The following is an 18437-nucleotide window of genomic DNA, read 5'->3' as shown; positions in this document are numbered from 1 at the left end:
TGTTTAGAAGCAGCTCTTGCTGCGCTCTGAATTTGCAAAATAGCTTCAGAACCGAAAGCCTGGAGCTACCAAAAGCTTGAGAAGCAAGAAAGAGGCCAACTTGATGCCTTCTGGAGTCACAATATGAGATGTTGTGACTGTTTGGGGGCTGACATCAGGCTGGAGACATGCCGGCAGCCATTTTGATGCAGGAAGGCAGATGGAGAAAAACAAGCCCAGGGAGGTTTCAAATGGGCAAACAGGCAATAATCCCACAGGGTGAAGGGTGAGCTGCAGAAAGCCAAATTCCAGGCACAACTAGACTGCGCTTCAAACACTCTTGCTCTGCAAAATGAAGCAAAATGGTGTGCTGTTTACTCACGAGATGGGGAACACCGAGGTATAAAACGGTGGGTGTGTGGCAAAGTGCCCGGTGTTCACCCCCTGTTAGGAGAGGCCAAGTCCCTGCAGCATCGCTTTGAAACCTTTCCACATGCCTCCAGACTGGATACAAAACTACACAGACCACTGGTTTCCTCTGAGTTTGTAAACAAAATCCATGGACGTCTGTCTTGGATAATGTTCTCCATGGGCTTTCTGCGGAGCTCGGGTATGGTCACTGGTCCTGCTCCAGGCATGGGGAACAGAAGCCTCCTGCTGGCTTCACCATGGCAGTAAATATGAAATCTGCACTTGTAAACATCTGATTTATAGTTTAAAAAGAGTAATGTCATACAAAAATAAATAAATAAATAAATTGTACCTGTATTCCATATGTAACAGATTTCCACAGTGATATATGAATTTATCTAGATAGTTTATATGACCCATTTCCCAGGAGGTTTTCAGAAAACTGAATAATCAAAGCATATTGAAATTTCCTAAGATAAGAAGAAACGTTTGTTCAAAATTCTGTATGTTTCCTTCCATAAAAATTTACAGGGGACACTATAAAACATTTGCAGTGCAGAAGCAGGACTCATCTTGCTTTGCTCTTGCAGAGATCTAATTCCGATGGCAACACAAAACTGTTGACAAGTCCTATATTGACAAAATACGGACTAAAGAATTTAATATTGTTTTATTGAACAAAAACGGGGCAAGATAAAATGCAATGAATTCATCTCTTCTTTGCCTACTTCAACTCTATATATTTCAGATTAAAATAATAAACAGAGTTTTTTAGACTCCAGGAAGCCTACATCACAGCCCACCTGAAAGCAGCTGGCCCTGGCCCACATATATAATGTGTGACAACAACTCTCTTGGGCATCTGAAACTGTAACTTTATTCTTACATTCATATCGCTGCTTTTACTACCTTTGCACATGCCCTGCTCTACCAGTGGCATACAGGTAAAATAAAAATGGGCAAGGAAGACATATTCAAGGGCTTGGCACCCACTTCAGATTGAAGGGCTCTCTTGGGAAGTGCATGACGTGATTCTCCAGATGCTGATGCTCCTCTTTTTCCCCTCCAGGTAAGAGTGTCTGTGCCCTGGGAGCGTTACTTGCATTTCAGCATTGGGATTCCTCCTTCTTTCAGACAGTTGTGGACCAGCGACGGAATGGGCTGGGCTGGGCTCAACTCTGTCTGGCAGTCATGTGCAAGAATGAAGTCATGGGGGTAGGGTACCCCTTGCCTCCTCTTATCAGTGGTAGCCCCTTCGTGCAGCAGCTGGTCTCTGCTCTCCCAGGGAGTTGCCACAACCAGGAGTACAGTTGCCCCGGACTAAGAAACCTTTGAAACCCTCCCTAAGTTCTGCTTTCCTCCCTATCTCCCCTTCCTGCACCCAAGGTCGCTGGCGGTTGTACCGCCCCTTCTAGCAGATCCCACATCTGGGGTCCTCAGAGCTCTGTCTCCTCCTGCCCTGCAGCCTTGGTGTCTCTGCCCGAAGCCCCTCACACGTCCCACATCCTCCAACAAGGCTTTGCTGCCGTGTAAATCGATTTTGCTTCCTGAACACGGGAGCCACGAGCTGGCGTTGGAGACAGATGACCTACCACAGTTAATTCATGTCACTCAATAACAATTGCATTTGTGGCAGAGATGGCCCCCAGGGCCCTGCCCCAAGCACAGAGTAATTTAAAAGGCTCCCCCTGACTTCAGCAGGTGTCGGTTCAGGCTGATTAAAGAATTAGCTTTGATGATTTCTAAGGCAAATGAGCTTTCAGAAACTTTGACTTTGTTTGTCTTACAGCTTGTGTAAGCAGTGCGGTTGCAGTGAGACCTGGCACCATCCACTTGTCTTTAATGGAGCTGGAATAACAGAATGGAATGGTAGAATCCTTTAAATTGGAAAAGACCTTGGAGATCATCGAGCCCAACCATTACACCAGCACTGCCAAGCCCACCGCTAAACCACCTTGCTGAGCACCATACCTACGTGGTTTTTAAACACCTCCAGGTGTTAAGCTGCCTAAAGATCAAGCAAATGCAAGTGAAGACCTCAGACTTGGATTTATTAGAATTCATCATCGAGGTCACATAAAAATGGAAGCTGAATTCAGATACCAGCAAGCCTACAGAAGATACAACAAAAAGGTTCAGAATTTCTCCTCCTTATATCCCACAGTCCTAAAGAACGAAAATGCAGCATATTCCAAATCCCCAGGGGGAAGACAGTATTTACGTACGAGGAGTGACTGTGTAACTCAGGTTGTGCACACCCGCTGGCTGCTAAAGCCTCGCTAACCTTGTTTCATTTTTGTCATCTCATCAGTTATTTGACTCAAATGAAACCAAAACCCCCACCATACCCAAAGCAACTGGGAATTCACAGGCTACAGTTGCAACCCCAGCACAGTTACCACCTGGGGGATGCGCTTCAGCCAGACACCACACTGCGAGTAGCTACACCAGACTGGAGGAAATCTTTCCTGGCTTAAAGTCTATACCGAGCATCACTCACTAAACAGGTGGCAGAGACTGTTCAGCCTGGTCAAGAGCAATGAATTATTCTGATGTTGCTTTTTGCACAGCAAGGAAAACCTGAGCAAGGGGCACAGCATTCCCAGAGGAACAGGATGCACAAAAGGGAAACAACACAGACCTCTCTTTTTCTGGGGTAGTTTGAGGAACACATATTCACCTCCCATATACAAAGCAGCTTAACCTGTCATGCTTATGTACATCTCCCCATTAACTAGGGAGTTAATTAACGAGGGAGACAAAACTACAGCACAAGGTAGGATAGGCAGGTCTCCCTGCAGAGGATCTGATTCTCCATATCCTTGTGATGGACATAGCTTTACCACTCTATGGAACCTTAAAATGTTTTTCCACATTTTTTTTTACCTCCCATAAAGCATCGCAAAAGTAGTATGTAGAGCATCTGACCAAGGGGATTTTCTGCAGCGCTCCATGAAAAGCAGCAAGTAGAAGCTCAGGAACCAGCCTGACGCCGCTTGCACAGATACCTGCTTCATGGGCAAGAAGATGGGGGACAAGTACTGGGAGGGAACGGACCATGCCTATAGGAGCAGTGGTCCTATGGTTGTGCCTGGCAGTGACTCCGGTGCCGGCTTTGCCACTGGAAAGCCCCACCAGCGGAGAAGGCAGATGCCCCACACGCTGTGCCATGAGATCCATTACACACCGCTACGGTACAGCTGTACAACCATACGGTCACAGAGCAACACGCTCGGTGAAAAACAAAACCACTAACACTACTTTTCCATCCAGCCTTCTCTTTTCTCCTTGTTTTTTAAAAAAAACACCTGAACTTGACATTTTTTCAGTCCTGCTTACCTTGATACCTTGTGCTGGAGCCTCTCCTAGGCTTTCCAAACCTGCCTGAAAACACCTTATATGCAAATTTGAAGAAAAACATACTGACAATTTACTTTCAGGCTGCTTTGTAACCTAACACTTTTACCCTTTAAAAAAATAGGGTTTACCTTTTCAAACCTGACATTTTCCATTTGTGTGTGCTGTGGTGCAAACAATCGTACCAAGCACACCAGCTTTTAATTTTGTAATTCGTATACTTCTGCTTCTCTCAGGAAATTGTACGCTGAAATCAGAAGGTGAATTTCCCAAACTGGCTGAGAGAGGGTCCCTCCAACATGCCGCCTTGCTGTGAGGCTTTATGTGGTACCTGGCACAAAGTGAAAACCTAGCGAAGAAATAGGCCAGGGATGCTCCAGGTCAAAATAAAACCTACAAAAGGGCTTAGAATTGAGTTTTGATCTTCTAAATACCGCTCTCTTGTCTTCCCTAGGAATTATCTATCGCAGGTTAACGTAACCCACTAAACTGGGGTAAGTCAAGCCAGGGACTCGCGGTTTACACCTCACTTTGCCTTTTAAACTAGTGGGAACTCAGAGTACAAATCCCAATAAACCTCCCAAGACCAGGTTTGAGTTTTTCTCAAAAGTCACTGCAGCATTTCCTTGGGCAGACGTCACGTAAATGTACGATGCTCTAGCTGTAATTGGAAGAAATACTTTGGAATAAATAGGTCTGAAGCAAAAAAAAGGGAAGAAATATCCTAGCAACAGGCTTCACAGGTACTCGAAGGGGCAGAGGAACCGTGACCAGTCAGACATTTGTATTTGGAAAATGCAATGATAATGCCTTGAAAAGTTGACTAAACTTTGCCATTATGAAACAGGAGCTGCTTTGAGAGAAAAGATGATTTATGATTTCACATAGTGAGGCTTTTGAACTTTAATCTATAACCCATGAAAGGGTGTAAGAGGAGCCTGGAAATTATGCTGAGCTTAATTATACTTAATGTGAATTATTCAGAAGTGCAGCAGAGAGACTAAAAATTTATTTCACACAAAGAAGCTTGACATTTTAATTGGTCCTTCAGAAAAGAGACAAAACAATTTCCTCTCCTGAAAATTTACATCTTCCCCATCAAAGCAGCAGCCTCAGCTGAGCAGAACTTCATTAACAAGATTAATTAGCAAGCCAGTGCCTGCCTCATCAGGTGTGCAGCCCAGGTGAAAAGCACGGCCCCTCCCCAGAAAAAAGGCAACAGATTGAGGGCACCGTACCTTGGTCATTAGCCATTTTGTCAGGGTGCTCAACTGCAAGAAAGAGACAATGTCATTAGAGGCTGACAGCTCCTCGCCGCCGCATCACACCAGCTACCGTGTCTTAACCGATCCCCATTTCCAGAGAGATCCTGGAGAACCGAGAGGACACAACACAGCGTCATGGAATCACCAAATAGCTCCGAGTGGGAAGGGACCCGTAAGGAACTCTGAGTACCGACTCCCTGCTCCTCACAGGGCTGCAAAAAGCGACGCCCTACAGCCAAGAGCATTGTCCGGATGCTCCCGGAATTCTGAACATGGGTTGAACCACGAGTAGAGCGGGTATTTTCACCAGGTTCTTCCAAACGTGAGACCTTGGCCGCAGCACTTTTTCATTCTCTTGGGTATTTTTTTCTGGCATGAGCGGAGAAGCTTAATCAAGCAAGAAGGGAAAGGGAGACACTGCTTCTTTAAATAATTACACTCAGATCACCTATGAGTTGAAAGCCTGGCTTCTACTCCCATTGGTTCAGCATTTTACAAGAGGGTTTAAAACTATTTACATGCTTTTGCATAATAACCATAAAAGCGTGATCTGAAGTGCACCAGGCAAGACTTGGAAATTCAACAGATATATTTATATCTGTTATTTATATGTAGCTTTTTAAATTTTTTTAAAATTGTTTAATTTTTTATTTATTTTTTTTAAAAAATATATATTTATATGTAGCTTTCCTGCGTGGCTACAACTTCTGACTATTTATGATGCAGCTGAGGGAACTGAACTTTCCTCGAATTCCTAAGTAGCTATCACGGTAGAGCATTAACCAGCCCTCTGCTTCATAAATTATGTAAGAATCTTAAAGTAGAGGAAATTGGAGGCAAAAAGAAGTGATTTGGCATGTGAATCTGGAAGCCCAATAACCCCCGCCTGCAGGTGCGGAGCAGGTTGCTCCCACGCTGCTAAAACCACTGCAATGTCCTGGATCACGGCATCGTGCTGGGAACAAACGGAGGTACCGAAATAGCAGTGATCTACTATCACGGGCACAGTCAGGAGCTCCACACCTGTGGCAGAGGGGGCGTAGCTCCTTGGATGCCCCCCAAACCTTCACTTAAATTCCCACCCCCCCACCCCCCCCCCCTCAGACTTTTTTACATGGATGCAGAGAAGCAGAGTATATGGAGCACATACACAGGGTACACGGAGCACATACACAGGGTTTATACAGAGCGCATACCAGGGTATATGGAGCACAATACACAGGGTGTATATGGAGCACATACACAGGGTATACGGAGCACATACAGGGGGTATGTATGGTGCACATACACAGGGCCTATGGAGTACATACACAGGGCCTATGGAGTACATACACAGGGTATATGAGGCACATACACAGGGTATATATGGAGCACATACACAGGGTCTATGGAGCACATTGCCTTGAACTTTCTAGAAATCTGTGAGCCTGTGCTTCCCCACTGTGCCATGACTGGGCTACCACCCTTCCTTCAGGACAAATATCCTCAAGAAGACGTGAAACCCTGCCCATGACTGCCATTACTTCCATCCGACCGCTGACGCCACTCAGACGCTGCCCTGGCACCGCTCAGTGCTTGCTGCCTTCTCCAGCAAGCAGGTGATGGAGGTGAATGGAGGTGATGGAGGAGGTGAAACCATGACACCTCCAGTGCCTAGAAATGCTGCAGCCCAGGGGGGTAGCACCTGCTTCAGGCAGGTCACGGGGGTTTGCCTTTGGTGCCAGTTATGAACCGGGATGAGCTGTTGGAGCACGACGCAAGGCAGCATTAGAGGGCACTGCAGGGCTAGAAATGCTGCCCCACACTTGACCACACAAGGGGGGTCAAGGCGCAGAGTGGCATCACCTGCGGGTTCAGGGCTCTCGTAGAAATGGTACAGGGGCAGCTTCTCATCTGATGTCCTGCAGAAAGCCCATGCCTAGAGTTTTCCTGCCGATCTTAGCACAATGGACTATCTGTGTTTCATGCCCATGATTTCTTTCTCCCTCCCTCTCACCCTCCCTACTCTTCCTTTTAAAACGGCATCTGATCTGGAGTGCTATCCCTGCTTCACATTATGTCTGCAGGTGCATTAACAGGCAACTTTTTTTTTCCAGTTCATACGTGTGGATGTAACGTTTTGTGCCAGCCTGACAAGCAGGATACCACTCTTTCATTTTCTTTAATTAAAGGAGCTCGGTGCTCAAGGAAGGTCTGTTTGTAAAGGCTGGCTGAAACGAGAATGGGTTGGGCTCAGCAGAGGAAAGCGTAAGCACACTCGCTACGTACAGTTCCAAGATCTGCTTGTTTCTGCAACAGAAGAAAACCCAGAGAGCTGACAAATTATTGGAAAGCCTGAGGAAATCCCCTGCCTGCCTGCCTGCCTGCCTGTCGCCAGCTCCGTCCTTCCCTTTAGATGTCACATTTCATTGGGCAGTTGCAACCTCAGATGATTTATTTATTTACTTCTGCAACTCCAAGAATTTCTGAAAATGATTAGTTAAAAGCCACTTACAGGCCAATGGAACACTGAGACTTGGACTTCAACATCAGGAGCAACCTGTGAGTATGCACTGCAACAGGCTGCAAAATGCACATACGATTTGGGTGCTCTCTGCTTCTCTTCCATAAACACATACACACACATATATATATATATGTATATGTATATGTATATGTCATCCAGGCTCAGTAAGGAGAAAGAAAAATCCGAGCAACGACACCGAATTCTGGCCCATGTTATACAACAAAAACCAAAGGTGGGATGTTTGATCACATTTTATTCTTCTCTTCCAGGTGCCTAAGAAGGTGCGTATCTGCTTCTTCATGCTCTAAGTGATAAATTTAACAAGCCAGAGCATAAAGAAAGCAGATCCTCACCTGATGTAAACTGTGGTAGACTGATTGAAGTTCACAGTGTAACGACAATTTACATAAGCTAGGGATTTGCCCATTTGCCTCTATATTACCATCAGCGGAGCTGAAGTGGAAGAATATAAACTCATTGCTCCGTGGTAGTGTTATTTACTACTAAACACATCTCTTTCTCACAGATCACTACACTTTCATTAGTAAAGAAAAGTCCCTACAAATACTCACATTGCAATTACAACACAAGGAACAGCTTGGTTTCCTTGGAGGAGCTTTATGTACTCTACTACACGAAACGAGACAGTGGGTGACTTAGTGGATCTTTGATGCTTGTTGAGTTCCTCGTGATTTAAAACTTTCTCTGATCAGGACACAGATTCGCCATCAGAGCTCGCATCACCATATGGCACATACAGATCTTCTGCTAATAATTATTAAGGGCAGGAAACCAACATTTTTGCATAATTCACAATGCACTCAAGACTTCAGAAAGTCTTTTCACCTCAAGTGTAGGGACGGATTTGTCAAAAGACCAGTTGAATAGAATAGAACATGACATATTTAGGGTGGATATCATTAAGTATTCATGGCAGGGTATTAGACAGAGTCCTTGTAGGCTATTACAAGATGTAACAAATGTGTAAATTCATCTTTTTGGTATCTGTTGATGCTGTCTGATCTAGAATTCATTTCCCAAATGAGTTTTATGGTACTTTGTGTAAACATTACAAAGTAGGTGATATCAAGTCCGTTAATCTTTTGGTTTAGTTGAGATATCTGGGTCTCTGTATCTTTTCATATCTCATTAGTCTGCGGTTATTATATTTTGATGCCTTGGCTCATTTTAAACTCAGTCTAATAGACTTCTTCTGCTTGGCACAAATTGTGAGCATGAAATTAAGTTGGCACCATCGGCTTGATAGAGATGAAGCACCCGTGAAGTGCTATCTCTTCACATTTCATGGCAGTAGAGAATGAATAATCAGTATCTTCCCAATAATTCATTCAAAGTGAAACATGACTTGGACAAGTAAGTCCTGAAAACCTGGGCAGGCAATGATAAGCTCAGAACAAATTGATACAATTTTTCTTTTTTTTCTTTTTCCTCTCTGACTCTTGCTAATTCATGGAAAGTATGGTAGGAGGCTGCCTCTCCGGCACAGGTCTGAGCCTGAATTTCCCTAATTTCCCTCCAGTCATGACTCCTCAGGCCCAGCCTGAGTCCAGTCTCAGTTCTCTTCTGCCAAGATGTTATTTTTACCTACAAGTCCCTGGATTTTCTCTAGAGAAGGCACAGCAATAACGTGCTCTCTCATACGCCACGCTTCTTTCCTGGAATAGCTTCGCTGTTTATGTCAGCGGAGTTTTTCATTAATTACATGTCTTTTTTAAAAGTAATTTCATACCTTTGTGCAAATGAATGAGTGACAGTTAAAATATAAGGAGCAGAGCTGTGGCAAGCACCCTGCTTCCCACTCACGGTAATATTGCTTACATCTTCATAACTAATAATTGCCGGGTAGATCATGTCAGGGCTTCACACAGACAGGCAGCGGGGAAGAGAGGAGAGGAATATCTCTGCTTGTTAATTTGAAATTGAGTCTGATACAACAGTCCTTTGCCCTCATGAACACATCAGTGCTGAAGTACCAGCCAAAAAAACCCCACAAAAACAGGTGCCCCTGTTTTGCCTGCTCCTTCTCACCAGTCACTAAGGGAGAGGGATCAGGTATTAATTAATTAATAATCGAGGCCTGCTGTTGAAAAATACCTGGAAGGACTTTCCCCACACAAAGTCAAGTCACATCTCAGTTTGCTGAGCTTTTTAATTATCATTTTGCATGCCTACTCTGTTGATAGGAGTGAGTCATTACAGGTTCCTACAGCCGCCAGAGGATCCAAAATGAAAAGGGACCTCCCTAGAGAAATCCAGTCAAATCCAATTACCTTAAGTATTGATGGGAGAAAGTTAGGTGTTGTCAGGGTGCTTTCCCCCAGCTGACTGAATTTAAAAATAATAGTTACTGCCCCATTATGTGGATTACTTTTGTCAACTACTGGATGCAGTGTTTCGCTTTTATCTCTCAATAAGAGTTTCAAAGTAGGAAGATCTCTTCTGGCTGACACGGAATTAATTGCAAAGCTCCCACGGAGGCATAAGCAAATTCTATGTATCATTACTATGCAGATGACGCAGATCCAAACCTTTCAGCGTCCGAAAGAAAATAGGATCGGAGAGGGGCCCCACTCCCTTGGCGTTGCGAGCTTGGATCCTGAAGTAGTAGACGGTGTCCAGGTTGAGGTCCATGATCTGGTGGGTGAGCCGGTCACCACTGATGGATTCCATGATCCAGTCGTCGATTGGAGCGTTCTTGTCCAAAGTATAGAAGAGGATGTAAGCTGAAGAAACACAGTATCTCCGTTAGTACTTCAAATTTTAATGTGCTTCTGTTACGAAATACAGGTACAATTTGGATTTTGGAAAAAAACAGCGTTTTCTTTTTAAAAGCAGAGACACCAAGTCTCCAATCAAAATAGCTTTGAGAAATGTTTTGAAAATAGATGTTTGTCTATTTTTAGAACAAACCTGCAAGTACAGCATTCACTGTAAGAAATATAGATTTAACAAATATGAAAATGGGTAGCACATTAAAAGGCTGTTACAAGCACGTTACTCAAATTCAGATGCACCATTCAGCCCAATGGCTGCCATAAACCATACGATGTACATCTTCAGTGTGTCTGAAGCATCAATAAAACTAAACAGCATTAATCGCACACATCAATTGCTGGGTACTTAAGGGAAGCCATGTGATATTCCTTGGCTGCTCTAGGGGAAAGTATTTTGGGGAAGAAGCAAAAATTTTAGTAATCCAGAAGTCTGGTAACTTAAGAGTACTACGAGAACTACTTACTGTTCAATAAAACATAGAAGTTGTAAAACTTCAAGTAGAAGTACGAGTGTTAGGAAACTAACAGTTTGTAGGAATTACCTTGCCATTTGGGAAGAAGAAAAAAGCCAGTAAAAAAGGCTGAGATGTCTAGCACACCCTGCAACACCAGTTTCTGCCCAACTTCAAAAATATCTTTTCTTTGTGTGGGTTTTTTTCCCCCTAAAATACTCCCTGGCAAATTAGTCATATGCAAAAGTGCCACTCTAAGACTGCTCTGAAGTGCCATGCCGCAGGCGTGAGCTACTGCAACAGGGAGAGCCTGAGCGGGTCTTCTGGGCTTCATCTTTGCCTGCACCCAAAGTTACTACAAAGTTGGTGTAAGCCTTACTACAGCTGTTTCCCTATTCTGAAATAAAAAAATGCAAATCTCATTCCACATGAATGGTTACTAAGCAGTGTTAGGATGGAAGTGAGATGGTTTTGTGTGGTTGATTTTTATTCTTGTTTTATATTACAGGAGTTTATGTAAAGGCTTGTAGCGTGGGGTTACTAAAGCAGTTTCTCTGACCATGACATTTGAATTAATAGATAGGTAAGATATGAATATCTCTCTCTCTGTGTGTGTGTGTGTGTGTGTGTGTGTCTCAACACAAGTATAATTGCTCAAACATTTTTAAGGATGAAGATGTGGCTGTTAGGGACATTTCTACTCTCCACAAAGAGTTGTTTTCTCTGCTTGCTACGTCTAAGAACCATTTGACCCGGATGCACTAAAAGATCCCTGTGAGAGTCATTCTCCAACCGAGTGCTCCAAGAAAGAAGTTTGTGCATGGATGTCAAGGGACCCAGCCTGCTCTCAGTCGATGGAACAACTCTATAAAAAGTTGTTACCACGGATTGGAAGTCAGGAAAGCTTTTATTTTATTTTGTCTTGGAAAGTCACCAGGGAATCAGGACCATTAGCACTCATTTCAGTGTGCTGTCCATCAGAACGATCATTTCTTGTCTCTAATGGCTGAATTAGGTAAGTGTAAACAAAGCCATTTCATCAAAACATCCTCCTCTCTGACACGGTCAGGGGTTGTAAAGTGCTGAGGATAATAGAGAGTGAAATTATACACAGTTTCGCAAATCTAGCCTAGGAATTGTTATCGCTGGCCGATGTCCACATGGAAATATATCCTTATTTTATTGGTAACATAAAGTGGGACACTTTTCCGGGTGTAACTCACAACAGCTCATCCGACGCCAGTGAAGCCCTGCTGAGTTGCAAGTGTTAAAATCTGCCCCAGCACTCTTCACTGCTAATGGCTCTAACTAACGGGTCTAACCCAACTGTTTGTAGTAACGTGACCATCAAGTGGACATTTCTGAATATGGGCAGTATTTCTCCTAATAATGATAAGCCTCTGAGATGTCTATTAACAGCCTAAAATAATGATTTAAACACAAAGTCTCAGACACAACTCAACTGTATTCTTTAAACTAAATTAACATTAAAGGTTTGTAATAGATTTCTTAATTAGGCACTAAGGTCACATGCAGTATTTTGGAAAACAAAATCTGTCATTGCGAAGCATCCATTAAGTTCAGTTCTTGTCAGTATTACCATTTTTTTCCCTGTTCATCACTGTCCTAAATTGTTATTGTAAAGTTAATATCTACAATAAATTTTCCCATGATGTGCTGCACCGAGCAACTTATCATTACATATTACATACGCATTGTATTATGTATTGCATTATTGCCAAACAAAGTACTTATTAGTCATTTCTAATTATCGCTGAGCAGCACGTACCACAAAACCTTCACTTCAAGTGCAGCATTTTTTAACTTTGATTACTGCTCTTAGCATTTAAAAATAAAAGACTTGCATCCCCTGAGCTGTAGATCTTGCAGCATACCTAACACTGCCCTGATTCCTAGACCAAGTTGGCTGATACAAATAACAGAAAATAAAATAATGTCTGGCTGATAAAAGTAAGAGAAAATACAGTAACATCAGATGAAATAGCACCCAAGGAAAAAAAAACCTAACCAAAATGAAACAGATAGGAAGTGAAGCAGCAAAGATCAGAACAGTAAAAAAGCGGAGAGTACAGGATAATGTAAATGTTTACCAGTAATTTTTCCATTGGCTTCCAACGGTGGCTGCCAGCTGACGACAACGGCCCGTGGCTTCCCTTCCCGTGTAATGACTGTCAGATCCTTGGGTGCAGAGGTTGGAGCTGGAAATCATGAAAATAATTGAAACCAGAAGTGAGTCGCCTTCTTTTGAATTCCTTACACACCTTAGCAGCGTGGACCACCCGGGAGGCATCCTTTCAGATGTGAGTGCCCTGAGATGCACTGCAAACCTAACACACGATTTGCCCAGCAGTGACATTTCCATAGGGGCGATTGCACAAAACACTGCGTGTGGGTATGTCAGGGTTTGTGGATAGCCCTTCTCCTCCTACCGCTAGTATGGTCCTTAGAGCTAAACAACTGCCGAGGTATCCACAAACACCTAATATACTCTGGGAGCCCTGTATGTTTAGTATCAGTAATAATACTGTGGCTTCTCTATTAGGAACATTTGTAGGTATGCACAAATGCAATTGTGCATTTTCATTAAATATATGCTCAGCTTGGGATATTTTAGACCTGATAAAAAAATCTTAGCTTTACTATTTCCACTGTATTAAAGATGGAAGGTTGGATTTCTGAGCTTGCAGCTGCTGCTTTACACCCTGCTTTACTAACGGGGGCCAGGAGGTCTTGCAGAGCATCTCACATATTTTAACATCATATTGTTAGACTGTGGAGGAGAAAGGAAAAATGGACAATTATTTAAAAATGGTTGAGAGAGAAGAGTAATACATGGGCGTGGAGCTCGTTGTTCATTTACTTGCTTGGCTACAGGCTGTTGATGACCTGGAGTGTACAGACAGTGTCACAGCAGGGAGCACACAGCGCACGAGCATCACGTCACCTGCATCCTACCACCTGCATCCTACCCCTACGGCTATTGAACAACTTTTCTGAATTCCGAAGAACTGCTCCAGAAGTCACTTTCTGAGGTAAAGCTTTACAAATCCATTGGAGCTAAACGAGCCCGATCTAAAGCACAGACACAAATCTTCAGGGTGACAAACATTCACTGGTCCTAAAGCACAAGGAAGGGAAGAACCAGCTGCTGTACAGGCTGTGGTCACAAGGAACCAATGCCTTCGAAATAACACCAAGCAGATGGTCTCGTGGTATTTGCATCAGCTGAACCTTGCAAAAGTGGGATCCAGAAAGCAACCGCTAAATCTGTGCACAGAAAACCAAAGTTTCTGTTACCGCTGTCATACAACCAAGCAGGTTACCACTCGCCAGCGGATGCTCTTGGCGGCAGAATTATGGTGGATTATCCCTTTGCTGTACGTGCTGGAATGACTTGTTCAGTCTGGTACATCCAGAGCCAGCACCAATGCCACTCACAATATTTAACTTCAGTCTTGTCACGTCAACTGCTCCTCACTGGAAGCATCTTTGCATCTTTCTTAGCCTGAAGTAGGCAAGCTGCAACACAAGCTCACAGATCTTTGAGAAGTCTCTTAATCCTCGGCAATGCCCAGCATGATGTGAGCTCCCACACTGCTGGGGGAGTTTGCATTAGTGTTTTGGCCATTATTGCCACCGCTGCTGCTGCTGTTGCTGATTTGTTTGTTTGTTTGTTTTTGGTTTTGTTTTTTTCTGTTTGTTTTTCCAAGTGGGTTGTGTTGCATTTAAAAGCTACTCAGCTTGTAGCCAGCTTGGGACACTGGCTCATCAGTTGAAACACAGCGTACCAAAAAGAAACATCTGGGACTGCCTTGCTCTTCCAGGGAATTGCAAGAGATTAACCCTTTTCATAAATTAACCACACTTTATTTTAAAAGCAAAATGGTACTGCTCTACTTTTGCTAAGCCTATCCTGCAATATTCTCTACCTTCACATAAATGATCGTATTCCTGCCAAGGTGTGTCCATCTCTCTGTATGTAAATGGCGCCTTTATCTGAAATACTCTTTTCCATTCTCTGATATTAATCCTTTTGAACGTGTTTTCATGAACTAACCCTTTCTCTTCCTAGACTTTCTGGTTTTTGGAAGGCTAAACTAGGAAAGCTTGTAAGCCCCCTCCTGTAACATAGGCTTTCCATCTGATAATTACCACGTGGGTCCCGCTGAGCGGCTGAAGTTGAGCTCTGCGTTCAGCAGATTGTGAACAGAAGATACCACGAGAAAAATCAAAGCTTTAGATGTTTCCCTTAGCACTCATTAACACCCCTCGTATCAGTAAGACTTGTGTAGGCAGATCTGGGGATGGAAGTTGGCTCTGAGAGCTGCTTTTGAATTATGGGCACAACAGGCTCTCCCTAGCCACGGTAGTAATCTCTAGTGAGTTCTGTATCGATGCTGATACATACAGTCTTTAATATCATTATGGGAAATTCAACATGTGGAATGGGTACAAAACAGGCAATAAAGATCGGCAGTGCAGAATGCCCTTAATCAACAGAGCTGCTCCATCAAGCTCAGATAATTGCATTGCAATCACATGGGAAAATCTAAGGACACATGCATCCCCTCTTTTTTTCCCTTTGTTAATTAACTGGCACGTACTGTGGTTTTCATTTTAAAAAGCCCCCAACAAATCGATATTTACCAGCAGACTTCATTTGGTATCTGCTGGTAGAAACCAATTTGTAATAGCACCTAGAGTGTTTTCAAGGCCAACAGTCACCCTCAGGAAAATACAGCCCTTTCTGCATTGCTGTCCAAATGTACATATTGCTGTCTCCAACAGATGCAGAAGAAAAATATATTAAGCAAAACCACAGACACTTTTATCTGTGGGTAAGGGACTACAGCAAGAAACATAGGCGATCATAAAGAACGTGGAAAATCCAGCAGTTCGACAGCTTATTCTAAAAGAAACGCAAATTTCATGGAAGACCCACCCTTGTTTAAAGACAGCCTGAGGATCAGGGTAGGTGCTGCCATTAACAACTACGTGATAACTAGAAGTAAAGCCCAGCCATAATATTACCCCACTGTGGTTAAGCAAAGGCACACAAAAGAGAGATCACTACCTCTCCAGCCCCCTTTTTGAATATTTTTAACCCCCTGAACTAGGGTTACACGTGATATGTATCTGCTGCCTGTAATCAAAAGAGCATTTAGCCCCCTTCAGAATCTGGAGCATCTTCCAGGTCATAGTTTCCTGCTTGGAAAACACCACTCAAATGCTTGAGAAGAGCAGTTAAATGAAACCTCCACAGCATAGTTGTTCATTATAATCACAGTTAATATTAACAAATGGCTGCTTGTTGGAAATGAAATAAAGACGTATAAAACCAAAAAGCATAGACAAGATGCCTTACCAAACAGTCAGCAGGGAACGGATAAAAGTCACCATTTTGCACAGGGTAGATAATTGTGGCTTTGCAAGAAATAATGTGCAACCTGAAAAGACCGCTCACTTGACTATTAATTTTTTTTCCCCCGTTTCTAACTTTAAATTTCCCCACCACCGTTTCTAATTTTCACCCCTAATTTTGTCTCTACTTTTGCACACACAGTTTCAATCAATGTAACCCTATAGGTCTTGGCTAGACTGATGCACTGGTCACCAGCACAGCGCAGAGCAAATAAGCTAAGATGTGTCCACCCAGTAGTAAGAACACCCGTGAGTCAAGACCCTAAGTCAAGAAGGATGTGAGTTAGACAGAGGCAGTCACTGAGTCCTTTTTACTAAGTGGATATGATGGAAGTCATGAACTTGAGACAAAACCACATAGAACTTCGTACGTCAAAATTGTGAAGTAGAAAAATCATTATCTAATGATAAGAGAATAATCCTTCTCACCTGATCTTGGATTTCTTTGAAAAATGAAAACTACTTTAAATCATTAGAAGTCACAGCTCCTCATGATATCAGAGGGCAAAGTATTACACACATGTACTCCCACCTCCTAACTTCTTGCAGCAACACCAGAGCTCAGCAGAACGACTGCTCTGCTGTGCTGCCTGTGAAAAAAAAAATAAATTAAGAAATACACTTTGTGCGTACGCTGCCAGCTTATGGAGTTAGGATGAGCTTGGACCAGGCTTTTTGGTGAGAAATACAACCCCCAAAGCAAGCCTCCCCAGCAGCTCTGGCTGTACCTGCTTCGTAGGTGGTGGCGTGCGCTGTCATGCTCCAGGTGCTGGACCGCCGGCCTTTGGTGACCATGACGGAGAATTCGTACATGGTGTTTGGCTTCAGCCCTATCACCGTGTGACTCAGGGCAGTCGTGTCTGCTGACTGCAAAGAGAGGGAGCGCACAACGTCTTTAAAGTCATCCTCCTGGCTGGTTGCCAAGCAAAACGCAGTTACAACGGACGCCTTTTCCAAGCAAAAGAGCTCTACTGCTACTGCACACCTTAACAGGAGTATTTTTAGTAGCATAGGCAGTTAAATAAATTATTGTGATGCTTTCTCTTTTCCCAGACAAAGCAAGTTGCCATGCATTTTTTTTCCAATGTACATTTTGTCCTTCATATGCATACGCATTCATATGCCCAAATGCAGATAAAAAATAGGAGCGTTTTCATTTACTTAAAACACTCGTTTCCAGCCTCTTTGATGGGTTTCTTCTAAAAAAAAAAAATAATAATTTTTACCATCTATTTATTTTTAGTGGAGGCTCAGAAAGCATTTTGAGCCCCAGGATGGCCCCAGTTATGGCTTCCCAGTTCTGGTGTGAACACATATTTATGACAGAGATCAAAATAAGACCCAGGGCCCGTGCATAAAGATGCATTTTTGTATTCATAAACCACACTTTTGCTTGGTTAAATATAATATGCTTACATATTAGATTATATTTGAAACATAACATTGATTTGCCTCACTGATGTGTTATGAACAACTAAACATATTGATGTTGATGTGAATATTAAAGAGTTCATTTATTTTAGCTGATTTAGCTTTTTACCTCAGCCTGCAGTAAGGAACCATCTGAGCCAAACTGCTCTAGTACCAAAGGAGACAAGTGAGAAGAAAATTATTGGACAAATTGGTGACAACTGAAAAAAATCAATTCCCACGCTTTTCAAGCTGCAGAGCCTGGTGTGCAATCCTCCAGCCTGGACAACTTACAGGCCAGCGAGTAAATGTGATGCACGCTTTTACACATCTGTATGTCTACGGACTAGAGTTAACTGAGTAAGGACAACACGCAGATGACTCTGCATCACAGGACTACCTTGATACTCATGGTTGGGAAGCGGTTCACAAGAAGGCATCTTGCTGGCATGCAGCGGTAACGCCATTTCGACGCTAACTCATCAGCTGATTCAAAAATAAATTGCCCTTTACTAAAAACAGGATGTCAAGTTTCCAGCACACCACAGGCCAAAGCAGTAATATTCAAGGGGGAGGGGGAGAAATTTCCTTTGCAGAGACATGGATGAATAGGCTATTGGTTGGACTCGAGGAGCTTAAAGGTCTTTGCTGACCTAAATGATTCTATGGTTCTATATATGCCTACTTATATGGTTCTATAAATATACTACTTAATAGGAGGACTTAATGCAATACCAGATTTTATCCTTTTCATACTCAATTAAAACTCCCAGCTCTCAGAAAGCAGCTGTTTTGCAACTTATCTGTACTAGGGGTTTGC

The 18437-nt window shown here is 43.1% G+C and overlaps 1 protein-coding gene across 1 annotated transcript in view; it reads right to left on the bottom strand.

Moving 5' to 3' along the window:
* Positions 1-18437, bottom strand: part of DCC (DCC netrin 1 receptor) — a 554206-nt gene that overhangs the window by 47265 nt on the left and 488504 nt on the right. Inside the window, exons 18-21 of the mRNA XM_056325745.1 lie at positions 16936-17074; positions 12877-12984; positions 10068-10262; positions 4986-5018 (exon numbers count right to left, since the gene is read on the bottom strand). Of these exons, the coding sequence (XP_056181720.1) occupies positions 4986-5018; positions 10068-10262; positions 12877-12984; positions 16936-17074 (475 nt within the window). The remainder of the gene's footprint in view (positions 1-4985; positions 5019-10067; positions 10263-12876; positions 12985-16935; positions 17075-18437) is intronic.

This window comes from Falco biarmicus, chromosome Z (genome assembly GCF_023638135.1).
Source record: "Falco biarmicus isolate bFalBia1 chromosome Z, bFalBia1.pri, whole genome shotgun sequence".
Lineage (NCBI taxonomy): Eukaryota > Metazoa > Chordata > Aves > Falconiformes > Falconidae > Falco > Falco biarmicus.
This window is presented reverse-complemented; position numbering and strand designations above follow the sequence as displayed.